Source organism: Gorilla gorilla, chromosome 6 (assembly GCF_029281585.2).
Source record: "Gorilla gorilla gorilla isolate KB3781 chromosome 6, NHGRI_mGorGor1-v2.1_pri, whole genome shotgun sequence".
In the NCBI taxonomy this organism is placed as follows: Eukaryota; Metazoa; Chordata; class Mammalia; order Primates; family Hominidae; genus Gorilla; species Gorilla gorilla.
In genome coordinates, this window is record NC_073230.2 from 143,290,103 (window position 1) to 143,314,226 (window position 24,124).

Sequence of the window (24,124 nt, forward strand, 5' to 3'; positions counted from 1 at the left end):
CTTTTGATTCTATTTATAAGCCTGAATTGATTAAGTACTGGGTATATTCGGAGGATATATCTATTAGGTATTATAGGCTGATTTTATTATTATGAGTTATTTTATTCTAAGATATATTTTTATTTTATTTTAAAGTTGAAATGCGCAGACTTTAAGTATCCAGCTTGTTATGTTTGGGCAAATAAAAATATAAAACATTTCTATCACTTCAGAAATTTCCTTTATATTATGACTTTTATTTTAAACTTTTTTTTTTTTCCTACCAGATGTTAAGACATCCCACCTGAAACCTGAAGCGCATCCTACAAAGTATATTTCTTCGAATATGGGTGATTTCCTGCATTCTACAGACAGAAACTACCTCGTTAAATTATGGGCCAAACTTTCAGCCAAAAAAACACCAGCGGTAAGAGAGGAATAGAAGGGGTGAAGCAACAACTGAGCTCTATACAATGTCAGACAAAGAGGGGATTTAATATTTTGAGACTAATAAGTTTCCCCAAAATTATTCTCTCACTAGTGTCAGCTGAAGACAGGATTTTGACTCTTTGTACATCCCTGAGAATAGACACTGGTTCTAAAAGTAGAATATTCAATATCAGATTCTGTGAGTACCTTTCTCCCGGGCTCCCAGTGAAAATTCTGACATTCAAATCTTCTGTTTTGTAAGAACAGAAAAGCACTACAAGAAAATTAATGCAGTGAAAGATGTATTTCAAAGGAAAACTTGCTTTGTTGCTAGGGTATAAATTTGAGTATTCTTGGGCTGAGCCTGAAAAGTGAGTCCACTCAAAGAGTCCGTGTTTTATAACTTAGCACTTCTTAAACCAGTCGCAGCACTTAGTCCCAACTTATTTCTCTGAAAGTTTTGAGAAAGCAGCATGCACAGGAGTGTTGAATGCAAAATTGGCACTGCATTCAGATTAGGTTGTACTTGTTTTCCATCTGTAATCATTTTTATGTGATGAACTGGGAATACAAAGAGACTTAATTGCAATTGCAGTTTGCTGCAGAAGCAACAGAACTTTTTGTTTTGGTTGTCAATTCTTTGTGATTCCTTAAGGCTAGCCTGTTTTTTTTTTTTTTCTTTTGAGACAGAGTTCTGCTCTCGTTGCCAGGCTGGAGTGCAATGGTGTGATATCCGCTCATCGCAACCTCCGCCTCCCAGGTTCAAGCGATTCTCCTGCCTCAGCCTCCCGAGTAGCTGGGATTACAGGCATGCACCACCACGCCTAGCTAATTTTGTATTTTCAGTAGAGATGGGGTTTCTCTTGTTGGTGAGGTTCTCCCAACCTCAGGTGATCTGCTTGCCTTGGCCTCCCAAAGTGCTGGGATTACAGGTGTGAGCCACCATGCCCCACCAAGGATAGCCTGTTCTAAACAAATAGGTGCATCAAGTCAGAACCATTGGCAGTGTTCAGTGGTCAAAAGAATCAGACTGATTACTGATTACTTCAGGCAAAAAGTCTTAGGCTGGGGCATATACAGATATAGTATGCTATATACATTTTACTCTTACTGAGTCACAATAGTTGTTGGGTGTTCTAGGTGCAAGAAACAGTATCTCCCTGCTTCTGTTTCCTGCATGTGGTAGCCCTCCCTCTCCTGGCTGGCCTCTTCCATTCACCCACAGGCTTTGCTCCCACTAGCTTGAGCACTACTCTCATGCGCCATCCAGCCCCGATTGTCCTAGGCCTCTTGGCTCTGTGCTCATTCTTCCCGGCAACTTCCTTCCATCTCTTTAATTCAAGTTGCTGAAGGCAGGAGAATCTACCCAGCCCAACTTGACTTTTCAAGCCATGCTGTGGCGGTCATATTAGCCTGCCTGTGTGGTCACCTGTGGCAGGGCAGAAGGCATGACCTGTGGCTCAGGCTGTGGCTTCTCAGAGGCAGCAGGAGGTAGGTGGGTGCCCACTAAATATCTATAAATAAGATGAATTTGTTCCATGATACTGAGTGTAGGAAAGTCATATTTATCCAAAATCAATGAAATCTGGAATTGTTCCCATCCCACCAGGATTTGTGGGAAATCAAATGTCGTTAGAAATGGGGATCACTTCCCATATTTGGATTAAGTTCAAGAATCCCGAGAGTTACACAATCCTGGGAAATTGCAGCAGGGCCTCTAGCCTCATAACCACCATGGTTGCCATGGAGATGCTTCTTATCTAAGGCACTGAATCCCATTCTGAGCCAGTGGCCCTGGTATTCTCCATATCCTACTTTTTCCTACTATTAGTAGCTTTTTTCTTTTACTTTTTTCTTTTGTAGAGACAGGTTCTTGACATGTTGCATAGGCTGGCCTTGAACGCCTGGCCCCAAGTGATCCTCTCACCTCAGCCTCCCAAAGTGCTGGAATTACAGGCATGAGTCAATGAGCCCAGCTAACTAGTAGGTTTTTTTCTTATACCTACCCCTGAGATCTTGCTATACCTGGGGTAATGGGTAGAAGTCAACAGGTAAGGCTCCCTCTACATGAGGAACCTATCACTCTTTGTCCTTCTGGTCCTGGGAAATCCAGCTCTTTCCAGATCAGCCCACAGCTTTCTCTCCTGCCCTTGGTATTCCATCCTTCTTGGATGGTGTGGCTTGATGCTTCTTGGACTTTCAAATGCAGCATCAGTTCTTTAATGTCCCCTTGGGACATGGAAATCCAGAGTGCAAACCTTCAGACCACTAAATCCTGTCCATCTTTATTCCTTAGTGATAAGCCTGCACCCTGACAATCAGAGGCAGCCCATTTCCCAGGTGGGCTGTCCTGAGGCACAGCTGGATTCACACTGATAGGCAGAAGCACACGCCATTGACTTGCACCCCTCTTCCACTTAATGGGTATTCATGGTTTATTTAAACGTGTTCAGGGATCATGTCCTTTGCAGGAACATGGAGGCCATTATCCTTAGTAAACTGATGCAGGATCAGAAAACCAAGTACCACATGTTCTTACTTATAAATGATGAGGACACATGGACACATAGAAGGGAACAACACACACTGCGGTCTATCAGAGGGTGAAGGGTGGGAGGAGGGAGAGGATCAGGAAAAATAACTAATGGGTACTAGGCTTAATAACTGAATGATGAAATAGTCTGTACAACAAACCCCCATGACACAAGTTCACCTAAGAAACCTGCACATATACCCCTGAACTTAAAATAAAAGCTTAAAAAAAAAAATGTCCAATCTAAATATCACCTGTTAGAAAATGCTGGGGCCTAATTAAAGAGAGTGCTGGTTGGCTGGGCGCGGTGGCTCACACCTGTAATCCCAGCACTTTGGGAGGCTGAGATGGGCAGATCACGAGGTCAAGAGATTGAGACCATCCTGGCCAACGTGGTGAAACCCCGTCTCTACTAAAAATACAAAACATTAGTCGGGTGTGGTGGCGTGCGCTTGTGGTCCCAGCTACTCGGGAAGCTGAAGCAGGAGAATCACTTGAACCAGGGAGGCAGAGGTTGCAGTGAGCAGAGATCTCGCCACTGCACTCCAGCCCAGGCAACAAGAGTGAAACTCCATCTCAAAAAAAAAAAAAAAAAAGTGTTGGTCAAGGGCAATAAGGTACTAAGGGCTGGGTACAGGGGAACAGAACTGGAAAAAAAAAAACAACAACCCACTCTGTGCTCTTAACTGTGATTCAGCCGTAATATTTTAATATAAAATGAAGACAGTATGGGGAAACTGGAGAGGGGAGAGGATAAAAAGGCAGTGTGAGAGTGGAAGGGGCCACCCTGGTGATGATTGATGGGGGAAAGGACCCAATATCCCAGGCCACCTGTTACTGGAAAGAGTTTCATGAACTTTTACACCAGATTGCTCCTTGCCTGCAGTGCCCCTCCCTGAGAAACTGAGCAGCCCCCATAATCCACAGCATCTGGAACCCAGTGTGGAGCATGTGTTGTGTCCAGTGTCAGCACTGTGGCATTTACTGATCCCTGATGGTGGTAATTTGCAGAGCCCTGAGGTTCTGATGCCTTTGCCTCTCAGTGCTAGTAGTTTAGGTGGAAATACAAATGTAACAAGGTAGTTTCATAGAAAAGCAAATCAAACTCCCTCAGAACTAACAGATTCACTCTTAAGAAATTAGGGCAAATATAATACTGAATTGCTCTTGTCATATATGTGGGTGAATTCACCTAAGATTATGTTTGGTGCCTCATTTTTCTTTTAAAGATTATGAATTCAGTGCTCTTGGAATTTGCAAGTATTTATCACATTTTAGGAGATCTCACAGGCTGTTAACCTTTTGCACAGCTGGTATAATGCTGCAAAACAAGCAACATACCTTTTTGAGACCATCACAACAGAAGATTCCGTGAGACATTATGATGTGTGTTAGAGAACACACATTGCCTTTATGCAGCATTTATAATTTAGAAAGAGCTTTTGTGTAGGTTATTTCACATACCCCTCACTGCAACCCTAAGAAGAAGTTGTTGTTTTTTCTCATCTTACCTTCCCAAGGTAAATTTCCATGTCTTTTTGGAACTTTTTAGTGGATGGAAGAAAGTAATTGCAGCTGTCTCTGTCAAAAACCTTTATCTTAAATTATCCAAAAGAAAAAAGGCATTTTTGTGCTTTTTGGTGTCTTAAGTGTACATTTAATGTGTTTATATTTTCTTTTGCAAACTATTATGAGGGCTTTGACAGTGATGGACAAGGTAGAAATTCCCATCTCCAATGTGTGTGTGTGTGTGTGTGTGTGTGTGTGTGTGTGTGTGTGTGTGTGTGTTTGTGTGTGTGTTTCTGGTTCTGTTTCTCTGAAGCACCATTCCCACTTAGGTTAAAGATTGCATTCTTTCTCTCCCGCTCAAATCCACCTCAAAACTCACTGTGTACATGAGGCCTTCTCTATACCACCTCTGTAATCTAATATTCTCCTCTTCCCTTGGCCATCGCATGCAATGACATGTGTGTGAGTTGTGATTACAAAATAACGAGGCTGGTTTTGTGTGTGTCTTAAGGAAACCAGTCTTATTTCTTGGTAGTCACATATGGCACATGTCATAACTAGCTGGGTAAGTACATGTTTATGTGTGTATTTCATCTATGTTCATTTCTATTTCCATTTAACTATTGGCTTCTTGACCCAAGAGGAAAAATGCGCTAACTTTTGAATAACGTGACAGCCTTGCCATCTACTGGGTAATCTTACAAAAGCCACTTACCTGCTATGAGATGCCATTTCCTCTTCTGTAAAGTACATACAGAGAAATAATAATACCTATCTTACAATGTCATTGTGTCAGATGCACATGAAACTTCTTTGTAAATGATTGACTACAGAACAAATGTTGTCGCTATGGCGGTGATGGTAGGCAGGGAGTGAGGAAGGACTCAGGCCCTCAGCTGTACTTCTTTATATTCAAGAACAGCAGCTCTCCTTTGGGGGATCATCAGCATCCCTGTATCACCAAGAACTTTCAGATACCTGAAAAGTGGTTAATTGGACTTCTGCTTCCACTAAAGGCAGACCTGGTAATTTGGAGTAACCTTCCTGCTGAGAACAACTAGAAAATCTGGATTAAAAAAATATCTACTTGAAGGGATCAGAGAATAAACAGAAGAGTGAAAGTTTATCTGGCCAGGAATTAGGGGAGGATGATCCTGAGAGGTGAACCTGGTACCAGAGGCCACTTATTCCTATGGATTTTTGCTAATTGAGGTAGACATGGTTGAGGGCTGAATTGACACTTTGAGAGTCTTGTGGAACTAGGACAATAACATCAAAGTATGAGGTCCATCAGGGAAGTAAACTTAGCGAACGATGCTTTCTTTAGGTTGGTAACTGAAAGCCTGCAACCTTGGAGTAAAGGTGAACAAAAAGAAGTCAGGACTTCATAGGAGCCACAGTTAAAGTACTCTTATTTCTGAAATTATATTCAAAAGATCCCAGATGTCCCTAGGTCCATGGCAGAAAAAATTTATATAAATAATGTTGTAAATACACTGTCTAATGCATAATGAAAAATAACCAGGCACATAAGGACATGGGAAAACATGAACTAAAAATAACAGAATCCCCAGATGATAGGAAACAGGCCTACAAGAGCCTTCAGATTTTGGCAGCATTAAATACATATTTTGAAGCCTCCAAGCATTGATGTTATCAAAGCAAGACTTTAATGTGACTGCATTTATAATGGCCAAGATATAAGACAAAAATGTAAATTTCAGCAAAAGTGGAGACAATAAAAAATAACTAAATTGAAATTATAAAACCTGGGGGGAAACAGTAACTGAAATTGATACCCAATTAGACACAGCTAAAGAGAGAATTAATAGACTGAAAAGTTAATAAGAAAAATAAATCTTAGAAACATAACAAGATGGGAAATATAGTGGAAGAGTGAATAAGAGACATAAAGCAAACATGAGAAGTTCTAACATATGTTATTGAATCCTAAAAGGAGAGAAGAAGTGGAAGAGAAACAAGATTTGAAGAAATAATGGTTGAAACTTTATGGTCCTGATAAAAGTCATCAAGCCATAGATTAAATAAATCTTAAAAACCCAACTTAGACACATATTTGTTTTGAAATCATATTGTACTAAAATTAAAAACAAAGGAAAATACCTAAAGAGCAGTCATAGGGGATAAAATTACTTTCAAAAAAAGTAATAACAATTAGGTTGACAGCGACTTTCCAAAAGAACTCTTGAAAGCCAGAAGACAAAGAATATCTTTAAGGTGATAACTTATTGCCAACCTAGAATTTTGGACCCAGTGAAGATATCATTCAAAAATGAAGGTGAATTAAAGGTATTTCTAGACAAAGAAACAGAATTTGTCACAGGAAGCCTACATGAAAGGAAACAGTAGAGAATTTTCTTTTAGCAGAATGAAAATGATTTCAGATAGAGAGTGTCATAGATAGAGAAAAAAATGAAGAACAAGACAAAGGGTAATACATGAGTAAATCTGAATACATGAGTAAATCTAAAGAGTTGCTGACTATATAAAACAGCAATGGCTTTAACAATACATGGAATTAAAATGTATAAAATTAAAATACGGGGAATGAAGGGAAAAAATATAAATGTATTTAACACCATTAACTGTACATCTATAAATGGTAAAGATGGTAAATTATATGTGTATATTTTACCTCAATAAAAAATGTTTAATTAAAATATAGAAATTAAAAATGAAACTAAATTTATGACAACAATTATAATAAGTCAAGAAGGGTATAAATGGAGATGAAATGTTCTAGAATCCTTGCATTTGAAGTCTAGGAAGAGGGTAAATGTAATAATATCAGATTATCAGATTTTGATGAGTCAAGAAAACATATTTTAATCTCTAGGATGATACTAAAAGAAGATTAGGAAATGTATTATTTTTAATCTAATTGGGGGAAGGAGTAGAATAATAAATAAGTAATTCAACATGGTGTCAGAGGTCATAGCCAGTGCAATAAAGCATAAACAAGAAATAAATAGTGTAAAGCTTGAAAATAGTTAATAAATGCATTTGACAAGATTATTAGAAACATAAAACATATAAAAATAAATTTATACTTAATAGCAACAATTTTAAATATATTTAGTTTTTTAAAAATATATTTTCAGGCCAAGTGTGGTGGCCTACGTCTGTAATCCCAGTGCTTTGGGAGGCTGAGATGAGAGGATCACTTGATGTCAGGAGTTTGAAACCAGCCTGGCTAACATATCTACTAAAAATACAAAAATTAGCCAGGCGTAGTGGCACACGTCTGCAGTCCCAGCTACATGGGAGGCTGAGGCATGAGAATCGCTTGAACCTGGGAGACTGGAGTTGCAGTGAGCTGAGATCGCGCCACTGCGCTCCAGCCTGGGTGACAGAGGGAGACTCCATCTCAAAAAAAAAAAAAAAAAAAAAAATCTATCTATCTATCTATCTATCTATCTATCTTTCTATCTATCTATCTATCTATCTATCTATCTATCTATCTATCTATCTATGTTCGGTAACATCCAAAGTGTCAAATATTTAAAAACAAATTAATAAAAGGTGTATAATGCCTCTATTCAGAAAAATGTAAAACATGTTTTCTAGAAAAATTAAAGACCTAAAAAGTGGAGAGATAGACCATGTTTATGGATTGCATGGCTCCATATTCCATATTATACAAATGTCTGTTTTCTTCAAATAGGTCTATACGCTCAAAGCAATCCAGTCAAAAACATTCTCACATTTTTGTGGAAATTAATAATCTGATTTTAATATGTATCTGAAAATGCTGGTATCACCACTAAAATAGACAAGTAAAATAAATAACAGCCCAGAAATAGATCCATGCACACATGGAAAGTTGATTTATGAAAAAAGTGACACTGCTGAGCAGCAGGAAAGTGATGCCTTTTGTATAGCATTAATTAGATATAAATAGGAACAAAATTAGATTTAACCCTGATCTCACACCATATATAAAAATTAAGGTAGATTATCTATAAAATATGAAAAGCAAAATAATAATAGTTCAAAAAATAATGTAAGATAATATTTTTATGATCATGGGGTCAAGATTTCTTAAATGTAACACAAAAACATTCATTATGAAGGAAAAATCTGGAATATTACAGTACATTAAAACTAAGACCTCCTGTTAACTGAAAACACAGCATTAAGGAGGAAAAAAAAGACAGACTACAGAGAGTGGGGAGATATTTGCCGTAGCTATAACCAACAAAGTGTATCCGAAATATATAAAGAACTCCTACAAATTATTAAGAAAAAAATAGGTAACCCATAGGGAAATCCCTTCACAAAATAATACCCAGATAGCCCATATTCTTATGAAGAGATACCCAGCCTTATTACTAATCAGGGAAATGCAAAATATAATCGCAATGAGATACTACTATGCATAAACTAAAAGTACTAAAATTATAAAGACTATCAATATGTGGGGCAATGGAAACTCTTATAAGAGAACTGATGGGAAATGAAATTGGTATACCTTGGAAAATAGTTGAGCATTATTTACTAAAGTTGAACGTGCAGATACCCTACACCTCAACCGTGGTATTCTTGTGTATATACCCAATAGAAATGACTGGTTATGTGTACCAAAAGATATGTGCAAAAATGTTTATAGTAGCATTGTTCATAATAGTCCTAAACTAGAAATTCACATGTCCATCAGCAGTAGAACAGCTATGTAAATTTTTGAATAGTCATATAATAAAATACGTACAGTAATGTAAACCAACAAACTTAACTTCTTGGTTGTATTTCACAAACATACAGTTGAACTAAAGAATTCTAACTAAAAAGAATACGCGCTATACATGCAATCTGATTCCATTAATATACAATTTAAAACAGGCAATACTAAACCACAGTGTTTAGGGAAGCACATTTAGGTGATAAAACTATAAAGAAGAAGTGGTTACTGTAAAAGTCAGGAGAGTGCTTATCTCCAGAGGGGGAAAATGGTGGTAATAGTTGAAAAGGGTCTTAAGGGACCTGGAGATGCTGGCAATTGTTTGTGAGGTTTACGAGGCCACCTGGTGAACTGGAATGCTATTTGTTCTGTTCATTAGCCGGACAAGCCGCAGTGAGTTAGCATAACCCACACTGGGATTGGGTAGGATTTTCTGAGGGCTGTAGTTTGAAAAATTAAGAGCAATCTATAAGGTGAGGATCCAAGGGTGATGCTGAAGCCCAAATCAGCCAGAGTCCAACTTGATGATCCATCTGAAGGATTTGAAGAGAGTGAGGATCATGGCAGTAGCCCACATTAGGGGGAGATCCAGCTTACTACCCCACTGAACATAAATCTGAGAAAAGTGAAATAATGAGTCAAAGGAGGTGTGGCCATGTAAGAAAGTAGTGTCTGTGGTCTGTGATAGTTTATTGGCAGATGAGTTCATTCTGTCATTGCTATTGATCAAGCTTAGAAAGAGCCTTTGCTCTCATAGCCATCGTCTCCATTCCCACATTCAAAAGGACCTTCCTTTTTTTCCTTCCTCCCTTCCTTTCTTCTTTCCTTTCTCCCTTCTTTCCTTTCTTCCTTCCTTCTTTGTTTCCTCCCTCCATTCCTTCCTTCCTTCCTTCCTCCCTCCATTCCTTCCTTCCTTCGTTCCTTCCTTCCTCCCTTCCTCCCTCCGTCCCTCCCTTCCTCCCTTCCTTCCTCCCGTTCTCCCTCTCTTCCTCCCTTCTTTACTTCTTATCTTCTTTTCCCTGCCTTCTTTACTTTCTCTCTCCCTTCCTTCCTTTCATTTTTCTCTTCCTTCCTTCCTCTCTTCCTCCCTGCTTCCTTCCCTTCCTCCCTTCCCATCCCTTCTTCTCTTCTTTTGCCTTCTTCCCATTTCCTCACTTATTTATTTATCTACCCATCCTATATTTGTTGAATTCTTATCATGTATGTAGGATATTGATTTGATTTTTCAATATCAGCAGACATTTCCTGACCAGACCCTGCTGCAGACACTAGAACAATATGGGCCTGGTCCCTGTCCTTATAGAATTAATATTCTAGTAGTGAGATCTTCTGGTCTACTTGTACTGATGGGATAAGGTCAGTGTATCCCTAGCCCTCTTACTACTACCTTCTTTCTTTGAGTAGAAAATGGGCTAATGGAATGTGGAAATCCTCAGTATTACTGACTTCCAATATACTGACAGTTGTTTTTAATTTATTTTTTTTTTTGAGACAGGGTCTCACCCTGTCATCCAGGCTGGAGTGCAATGGCACGATCTCGGCTCACTGCAACCTCTGCCTCCTGGGTTCAAGTGATTCTCTGGCCTCAGCCTCCTGAGTAGCTGGGATTACAGGCACGTGCCACCACACTTGGCTAATTTTTTGTATCTTTAGTAAAGATGGGGTTTCACCATGTTGGCCAGGCTGGCCTCGAACTCCTGACCTCGTGATCTGCCCACCTTGGCCTCCCAAAGTGCTGGGATTACAAGCATAAGCCACCGCACCAGGCCCTTTATTTCCTATTCTTAAGGTCACTGGAGGTTTCCTCTAGAACCTAAATAATTTGTCTTTGTTAGGAAGAAATGCCCAAGAATATTATTTTTTACTCTTCAATCTGAACAAAATCTGCTAACATCACATTTCTTGATTGCTACTCCAATCATTTATAAATATACAATTCTTTCTATAAATGTGATCATAATTTAATATGAATTTAGATAATTTAATAAAATATCCAATTTACTCATTTTCTCATTCCTTGCTTATACAATTCTTTGTTGCTTTATTTCTTCTCTCTTCCTATCTTAAATGGTACTTTTCTGAATGACTCCCAAAGCACATTAATTTGAACATCTCTAAGAGAATCTTAGAGAACTGTGAATGTAATTTTAATCAGCCTTACTTCATAAACACTTAAACATTTTTCTTTGCAGGTTTGAGTTAAAAAAAAGTGCACAGCTCTTTTCTTACTGTTGCAAAAAATATTTAACCAACCCTATCAGTGAGAGGTTTTTATTTTTGCAACACTCATGTATAGGTTACAGATGTCTAAGTGTCTAAGTTCTTTTGCGTTACTTGCCAGATATTGTTATACTTCAGTCTCCCTCCCTGATAGTAACCCAATGCTCTTTGCATGGTTGGCTCCCTGGAAAGCATACATGAAGGCTATGCTGACTTAGTTAAGGCTTCTTGCTCTGGATTTGCTATTGTGACTAGGTTTTTCCTTCTAGAAGAAGCTTGACTTCCTTTACCTCCATCATATCTGTTTCTGCAACCAGCTCCTCCAACACCTTTACCCCTGAAGCAGTCCAAGTCACTGAGAGCCAATTCTCCAGAAAGAAAAATTGCTGAATGACCAATTCATTGAGAGACAATTTAGCAAATATATGTGTACAGCAGACAAGGCCAGTACAATCCTGTAAGTACCAACTGTATGAAGGGGAAATGAGAAAGTGGACCTGTGGTGACAAAGTATTAGGAACTTGCATCCACCAAGCACCATTTCCTTTCAATACTCTCAGGACCCAGGTCAGCTCAGGGAAGAGGCTGCTTGTCCAAGTATCACACAGCTTAGGAATGTCTATTTTGATTTCAGAAGAAAAATGCCTTCTTTTACTCAGGTGCATTTTTCAGTATTAACACGTCAATGTGAATCTTTTTTATTTTATTTTATTTTATTTTATTATTTTTTTTTTTTGAGCCGGAGTCTTGCTCTGTCACCGAGGGATCAATGTGAATCTTGAGAGAAGACATTTGATTTCCAGTATCTTTGCCCTCTGCTCTTTGTGTCTAATTTGAACTCAGGATCCTCACGGCTCTAAACAAAGATTGTCCAACCCACAGCCTGCCGGCCACATGTGGTTGAGGACAGCTTTGAATGCAGCACAATACAAATTCATAAACTTTCTTAAAACATTATGAGATTTTTTTTGCAATGTATTTTTTTTGCAATGTATTTTTTTAGCTCATCAGCTATTGTTAATGTTCGTGTATTTTATGTGTGGCCCAAGACAATTATTCTTCTTCCAGTGTGGCCCAGGAAAGCCAAAATATTGGACACCCCTGCTCTAAACTGTTTCATTTTCAATATGTCTTTTGTCATAAAAAAGCTTCAGTTAGGTTCATAGGGGCACAGATCAGCATCTCAAAGCTGTTTTTCTGCTCTTCATGAGGCCAATTCCCAATATCCCTTTTTCTAAGCATTATATGACCCTCAGATACCACAGTCTGCTGCAGTTTCCCAGTCTCTTGGCGATGTCACACACTGGTCTTCCTGAGATGAGATACTCCGCTTTGTTCATAGATGGTTTCCCAACATCTAGTTTGGTTGTCTGACCCCCTGCATGGCTTCAATAAATTGTGCTGAACCTATGAATGAGTAAAAGTGAATGGACAAAGGAATGATTTGTGATGTACTAGAACCCTTCCTCCAAAGTTTTCCTTTGATTCCTTTCTTCATTGTTGTTTCCAACTGGTAGGTGGGCAGGGAATAGATTATATAATGACTATCTTAACTGTATCTCTAGTCCTCCTAAAATTAGCATCATATTCCTTCTCGTGATAAATTTGTTCTTCAAGAATAGATTTATTGTCTGAGCCATTTAATTAAATCTTTGTTTTCCCCCTGCTTCTCTTGTTCCTTTTCAGTCTCCTTTCTGTTTTTCTTTCCAATTTCATGATATTGGAGGATCTGAGGGCTCAGTTCTTTGTCCTTCCCTTTCTTTCTTTTCCCTTCCCTTCTCTCCTTTTTCCTTTTCTTCCTTTCCCTTCCATTATTTCCCTATCTACACTCACTTCTTCCAAAACTGAAATACTGATTGTTGCCCTAAATCTTACTCTTATTTGATGCCAACTCTGTATCTGCAGTTATCAGGCCAAAAACTTTGTACTCTTTTCTCTCCCAACCCAATATCCAATCTGTCAAAAACTTCTACTGGCCCTACCTTCAAATTATTCTGAAATCCAGAATCTGCCCACTATCCTGGTCTACTCTTCCATTATTTGTCACCTAGATCACGGCAGCCACCTCTTAAGCAGTCTCTTTGGTTCTACCCCTGCCCCTATAGGCTATTTGCAAACACAGAAGACAGAATGATCAATTGCAAACCTAAGTCAGATCATGAGCCCCCTCTGCTCAGACACCTGCAATTGCTTCCATGTTGCTCAGTGTCTTTCAGTTTCCTGCAAAGTCCTCCATGATCTTGTTCCTTTGGTGTCTCTGATCTCATTCCTACTACTCCTCTTCCTACCTCAGCTCCGCTGACACTGGCAAGTGATTGCACCTCTAACCCACCAGCACTCCTGCCTTAGAGCCATTGCACTAACTGTTTCTTCTTTCTGGAACACTCTTTCCCCAGATAGCCACATGGCTGACTCCCTTTCCTCCTTCAACTATTAGCTCACATTTTACCACCTCTATGCTGTCTGCCCTGAAACCCTAATTTATACTGCAACCTGTATCCCCTACTCTGTGTCCTTCCTTGGCCCTCCCTAGCCCCTTTTCCCTGCTCTGCTTTTTCTTTTTTGAAAAATTCGTATCACCCTCTAATGCATTAGGCTATTTGCTTATCTATTATGCTTGTTGTTGGTCTCCCCCTGTTAGACTATAAATCCTCCAAAGGCAGAAATCATTGCTACTCCCTGATGTATTCATTATTTTATACAATGCTAGGCACATAGTAGTGCTCAGTTAATACTTGTTGAATGAATGAAGGAATGGGGGAAGTATAGTTTAGAGCACTGTCATGTGGGCAAGTCACATGTCTTCTCTGAGTCTTAGTTTTCTTATCTGTAGAGATAATAGTAATCAAGTCCTAGGTTATTGAAAAGATTAAAGGGGTTAGTTGACATCAATTTCCTGGAATATATTAAGTGCTCAGTAAGTGTCAATATTATATTTTTATTTGCTAAATCAAGACAATGCTAGAAGAAATGTTATCCGCATAAGATATCACATTTTTAGTAAGATATTAATAGGTAAGAAGCACAGTGACATTTTAATTTTTCCTCAAGTCCCAATCTTCTACCTCATATTTAAGTTCTATGTTATCAAAATACAGTATATTTTCTTACCCTTTCTTAAATTATAAAATTAAAAAACAAGGAAAATAAATGTATAGATTATTATAAGGCAAACCTCCTTGTCACCACTCCCCAAGCTGGGACATGGAACTTTTCCAGTCACTCCAGAAGCCCTTCCATGAGCCCCATCCTACTCTCCCTCCCTCCAAAGGTAACCATCATTCTGACTCTGTAGTAACCAATTCCTTATATTCCTTTTTGGTTTTATTGCACAAGTGTGCATCCTTAGATTCTAGTTTAGTCTTATCTATTTTAAAATAAATAATATATATTTACAATATCTTTTAATCTACAGGTTCTCCACCCAGCCTTTTCTTTCTTTACAAGTTCCTGTTAAAGGACTCTGTTTAGACTGTAGCATCTCCCACAATTTGGGTTTTGCCAGTTGCATGCTTATGGTGCCATTCATCATGTTCTTCTGTCCCTGAATTTCCTGCAATTGGCAGTTGGATCCAGAAGTTTGTTCAGATTCAGGGTCTGTTCCTTTAGCAAGGCAGTAAGTAGTGGTATTTATTTTTCATTAAAAGGTAGATAACATCTGTTTTTCTCTTTTTGTGATGTTCTTCTAGCAGAAGTTTCCTACACCCATAGGTGCCTATAGGGCCATACAGATATCCAGCTCTGAAAAGTAAAAACAAGCTTCTTTTCTGAACAGTTTATCAGGTACTGTGTCCTTTCAGTGACTGGAAGGTTTTAACGCTAAGGGGATTTGTAGGCAGAAATTTAAAAGAAGCTAGCAGAAGAAATTTCTTACACCTACTGTTATTATATTAGCTGTTGTTCAATACCTAGTTCAATTAATATGCTGGGGATTGAAAACTGATGATTTTGTAATTCTATCATTTCATTTTCTTTTATTAGCTGGAATAATACTATAAAGAGATGCTTCTTTCATCTCTCATCAGTTCTTACAGGATCAGCAGGCTAAATGCTTTTTTCTTTCCTTTTTTTTTTTTTTGAGACAGTCTCTTACTCTGTCACCTAGGCTGGAGTGCAGTGGCATGATCTCGGCTCACTGCAACCTCCACCTCCTGGGTTCAAGTGATTTTCCTCCCTCAGCTTCCTGAGTAGCTGGGACTACAGGTGCCTGCCACCACGCCCAGCTAATTTTTGTATTTTTAGTAAAGACACGGTTTCACCATATTGGCCAAGCTGGTCTCAAACTCTTGACCTTGCGACGCGCCTGCCTCGGCCTCCCAAAGTGCTGGGATTACAGGGGTGAGCCACCACATCCAGCTAATGCTTTTTTCAAGATAATGAATTGGCTCCCTTTTATTCTCTGAAGGTGACCAATTAATTTTAAATTATCATTTATGGTCATTATGATCTTCATTTAAGCATATTTGAAGGACACCACCCACTGCATTTTTTTATCCTTATTGAAATTCATATTATCTTACCTTTGGCTAATGGAAGCCTTTTCAAGTTGGCATCTGTGTCCTTTAACATGACCTGTGGAGTCTTTCATAGCTGTCTTTCTGTCTGTTATGACAAGATAATCCATGATTTCTTGTGCTTTCCCTATCCCAGACCTGGAATCAGTCTTCAAGAAATCTTGGTTTCTCTAAGTGAGAAATGGTAGTGCAAGAACACATTGTTGTTACCAGGGATGTTCATTACTATTGGGGTGGTTGTCATTTCTAGGTCTTTTATGTGGATAGATAAAATAGTTCATGAATTCAGTTAGTATTTCCAATTCAAATTCAGGACTTTCCAGATTTTTACTTAAGTTTTTTTCTATTATGTATTTCTCTTTCTTCCACACTGAGAACCCTGATTCTGAAAGACACAGGAGATGATACAATCTCCCATTAAATTACTCCGTTGATTTATCCCACCTTACACACAGAACAGTCTCAGAATAACAATACTAATACCACCAGCACCCATAATGAAAACCAAAAAATAGTTAAAAACATTTTTTACAAATGTTCTCCCCCCCATTATTTATGGATTCATAGCTACACTATCAAAGCATAGTCATTGAATACTCTCCTTTTGTCTTAGTTCTCAAGTATGTACATACTTAATACTCATCATTAGACCATAGGTCAACGCTGCTCTAGTTTTTTGTTGTCTAAGCTTATTCTTTACTAGATACAAGAGGGATTATGGGAACAATATTTCCTGAGTTCTTGTATGTGGATAACAGTGTGTGATACACTTGTACTTTATACTGGAATTGTAGTTTTTATCATTACCCTGTTTCCTTGTTTTGTTTATTTTGTCAAGGATGCCTGTTGTTTGTATGTTGAGTCTTCTTTATCTTAAATATTCATCATTTTCTCTTGAGTCCTTTTTTACCTGTATTCATTTCTTTTTTATTTAAAATTTTTTAGCCTGCTTACATTCTATTTTTCTTAAACCATTGTTTGTTATGTTTATTCACTCTTGTATTTCTTCTAGTTTAGTTTTCGTTTCTGAGGTGGGTTTTTTTCTTTATTTCTAATTCTTTCCTGAGTTCTGCCACCTAGTTCATGAGTTTTTAAAATTGTAATTTATCTGTTCCTTGATGTTTTGTGTCATTTTCTTAATGTTTCGTTTATTCTGAAATAGTAGATTGCAGATTTTTTTTTCTGGTTTTATATGAAAGCTTTCATTGTCTGTTTCATTGTCTGTTAGAATGTTACTCTCCTCCTTTTTCTCTCACAATAACTTTGGGATTCCACTAGATACTTTCTGTTGCTCATTTTTATGTGAAATTAGTTTTCTCAGACTTTTAGAAGGGAGCACAATCCCTTCAAATAGTATCAAAATACATGACAGCTTTTTTCCTGGGATTTCCTGGCTCTGTTCTCCTCTGATCCCACCCCTTTGGTCTAGGCCTTCTCTTTCTTTTGTTTCTGTTTGATCCATTCTAATACATTTTTATTCCACTCCCATCACCTTCTCTGAGTGCGGAGCCTGTCTTAGCAAGGGGCCCCAGGGGGTCAGTTTCAAGAATTCACAGTTGACCCAGCTACTTTAGAAGTTCCTATGACTTCTGGAGGTTCCAGGATGGCTGAATAGGAACAGCTCCAGTCTGCAGCTCCCAGCATGAGCGACACAGAAGATGGGTGATTTCTGCATTTCCAACTGAGGTACCAGGTTCATCTTGCTGGGGCTTGTCAGACAGTGGGTGCAGCCCACAGAGCAGAGCGGGGCATTGCCTCACCTGGGAAGCGCAAGGGGTTGGGGAATTCCCTTTCCTAGCAAAGGGAAGCCATGACAGATGGTACCTGGAAAATTGGGACACTCCCACACTAATACTGCACTTTTCCAATGGCCTTAGCAAATGGCACACCAGGAGATTATATCCTGTGCCTGGCTTGGAGGGTCCCACACCCATGCAGCCTCGCTGACTGCTAGCACAGCAGTCTGAGATCGACCTGCAAGGTGGCAGCAAGGCTGGGGGAGGGGCGTCCGCCATTGCTGAGGCTTGAGTAGGTAAACAAAGAGGCTGGGAAGCTCGAACTGGGTGGAGCCCACCACAGCTCAAGGAGGCCTGCCTGCCTCTGTAGACTCCACCTCTGGGAGCAGGACATAGCTGAACAAAAGGCAGCAGAAACTTCTGCAGACTTAAATGTCCCTGTCTGACAGCTTTGAAGAGAGTAGTGGTTTTCCCAGCACAGAGTCTGAGATCTGAGAACAGACAGACTGCCTCCTCAAGTGGGTCCCTGACCCCCGAGTAGCCTAACTGGGAGGCACCTCCCAGTAGGGGCCAACTGACACCTCATACAGCCGGGTGCCCCTCTGAGACGAAGCTTCCAGAGGAAGGATCAGGCAGCAACATCTGCTGTTCAGCAATATTTGCTGTTCTGCAGCCTCCACTGGTGATACCCAGGCAAACACGGTCTGGAGTGAACCTCCAGCAAACTCCAACAGACCTGCAGTGGAGGGTTCTGACTATTAGAAGGAAAACTAACAAACAGAAAGGACATCCACACCAAAACCCCATCTGTATGTCACCATCATCAAAGACCAAAGGTAGATAAAACCAAAGATGGGGAGAAACCAGAGCAGAAAAGCTGAAAATTCTAAAAATCAGAGCACCTTTTCTCCTCCAAAGGAACGCAGCTCCTTGCCAGCAATGGAACAAAGCTGGTCGGAGAATGACTTTGACGAGAGAAGAAGGCTTCAGATGATCGGTAATAACAAACTTCTCCGAGCTAAAGGAGGATGCTGGAACCCATTGCAAAGAAGCTAAAAACCTTGATGAAAGATTAGACGAATGGCTAACTAGAATAAACAGTGTAGAGAAGTTCTTAAATGACCTGATGGAGCTGAAAACCATGGCACAAGAACTACGTTATGCATGCACAAGCTTCAGTAGCCAATTTGATCAACTGGAAGAAAGGGTATCAGTGATTGAAGATCACATGAATGAAATGAAGCGAGAAGAGAAGTTTGGAGAAAAAAGAGTAAAAAGAAACGAACAAAGCCTCCAAAAAATATGGGACTATGTGAAAAGACCAAATCTACGTCTGACTGGTGTACCTGAAAGTGACTGGGAGAATGGAACCAAGTTGGAAAACAGTCTGCAGGATATTATCCAGGAGAACTTCCCCAACCTAGCGAGGCAGGCCAACATTCAAATTCAGGAAATACAGAGGATGCCACAAAGATACTCCTCTAGAAGAGCAACTCCAAGACACATAATTGTCAGATTCACCAAATTTGAAATGAAGGAAAAAATGGTAAGGGCAGCCAGAGAGAAAGGTCGGGTTACCCACAAAGGGAAGCCCATCAGAATAACAGCAGATATCTCAGCAGAAACTCTACAAGCCAGAAGAGAGTGGGGGCCAATATTCAACATTCTTAAAGAAAAGAATTTTCAACCCAGAATTTCATATCCAGCCAAACTAAGCTTCATAAGTGAAGGAGAAATAAAATCCTTTACAGACAAACAAATGCTAAGAGATTTTGTCACCACCAGGCCTGCCTTACAAGAGCTCCTGAAGGAAGCACTAAAATGGAAAGGAACAACCAGTACCAGCCACTGCAAAAACATGCCAAATTGTAAAGACCATCGATGCTAGGAAGAAACTGCATCAACTAATGAGCAAAATAACCAGCTAACATCATAATTACAGGATCAAATTCACACATAACAATATTAACCTTAAATGTAAATGGGCTAAATGCTCCAATTAAAAGACACAGACTGGCAAATTGGATAAAGAGTCAAGACCCATCAGTGTGCTGTATTCAGGAGACCCATCTCACGTGCATAGACACACATGGCTCACAATAAAGGGATGGAGGAAGATCTACCAAGCAAATGGAAAACAGAAAAAAAAGCAGGGGTTGCAATCCTAGTCTCTGATAAAACAGACTTTAAACCAACAAAGATCAAAAGAGACAAAGAAGGCCATTACATAATGGTAAAAGGATCAATTCAACAAGAAGAGCTAACTATCCTAAATATATATGCAGCCAATACAGGAGCACCCAGATTCATAAAGCAAGTCCTTAGAGACCTATATAGAGACTTAGACTCCCACACAATAATAATGGGAGACTTTAACACTCTACTGTCAACATTAGACAGATCAATGAGACAGAAAGTTAACAGGGATATCCAGGAATTGAACTCAGCTCTGCACCAAGCAGACCTAAGAGACATCTACAGAACTCTCCACCCCAAATCAACAGAATATACATTCTTCTCAGCACCACATCACACTTATTCCAAAATTGACCACATAGTTGGAAGTAAAGCACTCCTCAGCAAGTGTAAAAGAACAGAAATTATAACAAACTGTCTCTCAGACAACAGTGCAATCAAACTAGAGCTCAGGATTAAGAAACTCACTCAAAACCGCTCAACTACATGGAAACTGAACAACCCGCTCCTGAATGACTACTGGGTACATAATAAAATGAAGGCAGAAATAAAGATGTTCTTTGAAACCAATGAGAACAAAGAGACAACATACCAGAATCTGGGACACATTTAAAGCAGTGTGTAGAGGGAAATTTATAGCACTAAATGCCCACAAGAGAAAGCAGGAAAGATCTAAAATTGACACCCTAACATCACAATTAAAAGAACTAGAGAAGCAAGAGCAAACACATTCAAAAGCTAGCAGAAGGCAAGACATAACTAAGATCAGAGCAGAACTGAAGGAGATAGAGATACAAAAAACCCTTCAAAAATCAATGAATCCAGGAGCTGGTTTTTTGAAAGGATCAACAAAATTGATAGACCGCTAGCAAGACTAATAAAGAAGAAAAGAGAGAAGAATCAAATAGATGCAATAAAAAATGATAAAGGGGATATCACCATGGATCTCACAGAAATACAAACTACCATCAGAGAATACTAGAAACACCTCTATGCAAATAAACTAGAAAATCTAGAAGAAATGGATAAATTCCTGGACACATACACCCTCCCAAGACTAAACCAGGAAGAAGCTGAATCCCTGAATAGACCAATAACAGATCCTGAAATTGTGGCAATAATTAATAGCCTACCAACCAAAAAAAGTCCAGGACCAGATGGATTCACACCTAAATTCTACCAGAGGTATAAAGAGGAGCTGGTACCGTTCCTTCTGAAATTATTCCAATCAATAACAAAAGAGGGAATCCTTCCTAATTCATTTTATGAAGCCAACATCATCCTGATACCAAAGCCTGGCAGAGACATAACAAAAAAAAGAGAATTTAGACCAATATCCCTGATGATCATCAATGCAAAAATCCTCAATAAAATACTGGCAAACCAAATTCAGCAGCACATCAAAAAGCTTATCCACCACAATCAAGTTGGCTTCATCCCTGGGATAAAAGGCTGGTTCAACACACGCAAATCAAGAAACGTAATCCATCATATAAACAGAACCAAAGACAAAAACCACACGATTCTCCCAATACATGCAGAAAAGGCCTTTGACAAAATTCAACAGCCCTTCATGCTAAAAACTGTCAATAAACTAGGTATTGATGGGACATATCTCAAAATAATAAGAGCTATTTATGACAAACCCACAGCCAATATCATACTGAATGGGCAAAAACTGGAAGCATTCCCTTTGAAAACTGGAATAAGACAGGGATGCCCTCTCTCACCACTCCTATTCAACATAGTGTTGGAAGTTCTGGCCAGGGCAATCAGGCAGGAGAAAGAAATAAAAGGTATTCAATTAGGAAAAGAGGAAGTCAAACTGTCCCTCTTTGCAGATGACATGATTGTATATTTAGAAAACCCGATTGTCTCAGCCCAAAATCTCCTTAAGCTGATGAGGAGCTTCAGCAAGTTCTCAGGATACAAAATCAATGTGCAAAAATCACAAGCATTCCTATACACCAATAACAGACAAACAGAGAGCCAAATCATGAGTGAACTCCCACTCGCAATTGCTTCAAAGAGAATAAAATACCTAGGAATCCAACTTACAAGGGATGTAAACGACCTCTTCAAGGAGAACTACAAACCACTGCTCAACAAAATAAAAGAGGACACAAACCAATGGAAGAACATTCCATGCTCATGGATAGGAAGAATCAATATTGTGAAAATGGCCATACTGCCCAAGGTAATTTATAGATTCAATGCCATCCCCATCAAGCTACCAATGACTTTCTTCACAGAATTGGAAAAAACTACTTTAAAGTTCATATGGAACCAAAAAAGAGCCCGCATTGCCAAGACAATCCTAAGCCAAAAGAACAAAGCTGGAGGCATCACGCTACCTGACTTCAAACTACACTACGAGGCTACAGTAACCAAAACAGCATGGTACTGGTACCAAAACAGAGATATAGACCAATGGAACAGAATAGAGCCCTTGGAATTAATACCACACATCTACAACCATCTGATCTTTGACAAACCTGACAAAAACAAGAAATGGGGAAAGGATTCCCTATTTAATAAATGGTGCTGGGAAAACTGGCTAGCCATATGTAGAAAGCTGAAACTGGATCTCTTCCTTACACCTTATACAAAAATTAATTCAAGATGGATTAAAGACTTAAATGTTAGACCGAAAACCATAAAAATCCTAGAAGAAAACCTAGGCAATACCATTCAAGACATAGGCATGGGCAAGGACTTCATGACTAAAACACCAAAAGCAATGGCAACAAAAGCCAAAATTGACAAATGGGATCTAATTAAACTAAAGAGCTTCTGCACAGCAAAAGAAACTACCATCATAGTGAACAGGCAACCTACAGAATGGGAGAAAATTTTTAAAATCTACCCATCTGACAAAGGGCTAATATCCAGAATCTACAAAGAACTTAAACAAATTTACAAGAAAAAAATCAAACAACCCCATCAAAAATTGGGCAAAGGATATGAACAGACACTTCTCAAAAGAAGACATTTATGCAGTCAACAGACACATGAAAACATGCTCATCATTACTGGCCATCAGAGAAATGCAAATCAAAACCACAGTGAGATACCATCTCATACCAGTTAGAATGGTGATCATTAAAAAGTCAGGAAACAACAGGTGCTGGAGAGGATGTGGAGAAATAGGAATGCTTTTACACTGTTGGTGGGACTGTAAACTAGTCCAAGCATTGTGGAAGACAGTGTGGTGATTCCTCAAGCATCTAGAACTAGAAATACCATTTGACCCAGCCATCCCATTACTGGGCATATACCCAAAAGATTTAAATGATGCTGCTATAAAGACACATGCACACATATGTTTATTGCAGCACTATTCACAATAGCAAAGACTTGGAACCAACCCAAATGTCCATCAATGATAGACTGGATTAAGAAAATGTGGCACATATACACCACGAATACTACGCAGCCATAAAAAAGGATGAGTTCATGTCCTTTGTAGGGACATGGATGAAGCTAGAAACCATCATTCTGAGCAAACTATCGCAAGGACAGAAAATCAAACACTGCATGTTCTCACTCACAGGTGGGAATTGAACAATGAGAACACTTGGACACAGGGTGGGGAACATCACAGGGGTGGGGGGCAGGGGGAGGGATAGCATTAGGAGATATACCTAATGTAAATGACGAGTTAATGGGTGCAGCACACCAACATGGCACATGTATATATATGTAACAAACCTGCACGTTGTGCACATGTACCCTAGAACTTAAAGTATAATAATAAAAACAAACAAAAAACAAAACAAAAATAAATAAATAAATAAATAAAAAGTTCCTATGACTTCTTATACTCAAACACTACTGGAATGGGAACAACCCCTCTTCTATTTCAGCTGTGCTTCCCAGATTGCCCTGCTTTGCTTTTCAGTGAATATTTTTCAGCTGTCTTGGCATTCCCCTGTTTCCAGGTCTTTCAGTCACCATGCTGCTTCCTTCAGCTTCCTTCTGCATAGACACTCACATCATGCAGGTGTTGTGGCTATCATCTGACTTCCTCCTGCATAGATACTGATACCATGCAGGTGTTGTGGTTATGAAAGCCCCACCTGTATTTTGGGGTTTGAGGAGATACCCAGTCACCTGGTTTTGTTGTAAGTTTTTTGACATGTTTTTGATTTCGCTATTTAGTTGCTATGTTTATTTTTATGTGGAATTCTAGAAGATCCAAAAAGTATGCTGCCACTACCACTGTCATCTTCTCAGTTATAATAAAATATAAATTAAGCATAAATAAGGGAAAAAGTAAGGGAGGTATAAAATGAAATCACAGTAGTAA

General features: G+C 39.1%; 1 protein-coding gene across 1 annotated transcript in view; it reads left to right on the forward strand.

Moving 5' to 3' along the window:
• The window catches only part of LRGUK (leucine rich repeats and guanylate kinase domain containing), a 137,429-nt gene that overhangs the window by 94,416 nt on the left and 18,889 nt on the right, over window positions 1-24,124 (forward strand). The window contains exon 16 of the mRNA XM_031013095.3: window positions 267-406. Within this exon, the coding sequence (XP_030868955.2) occupies window positions 267-406 (140 nt within the window). The remainder of the gene's footprint in view (window positions 1-266; window positions 407-24,124) is intronic.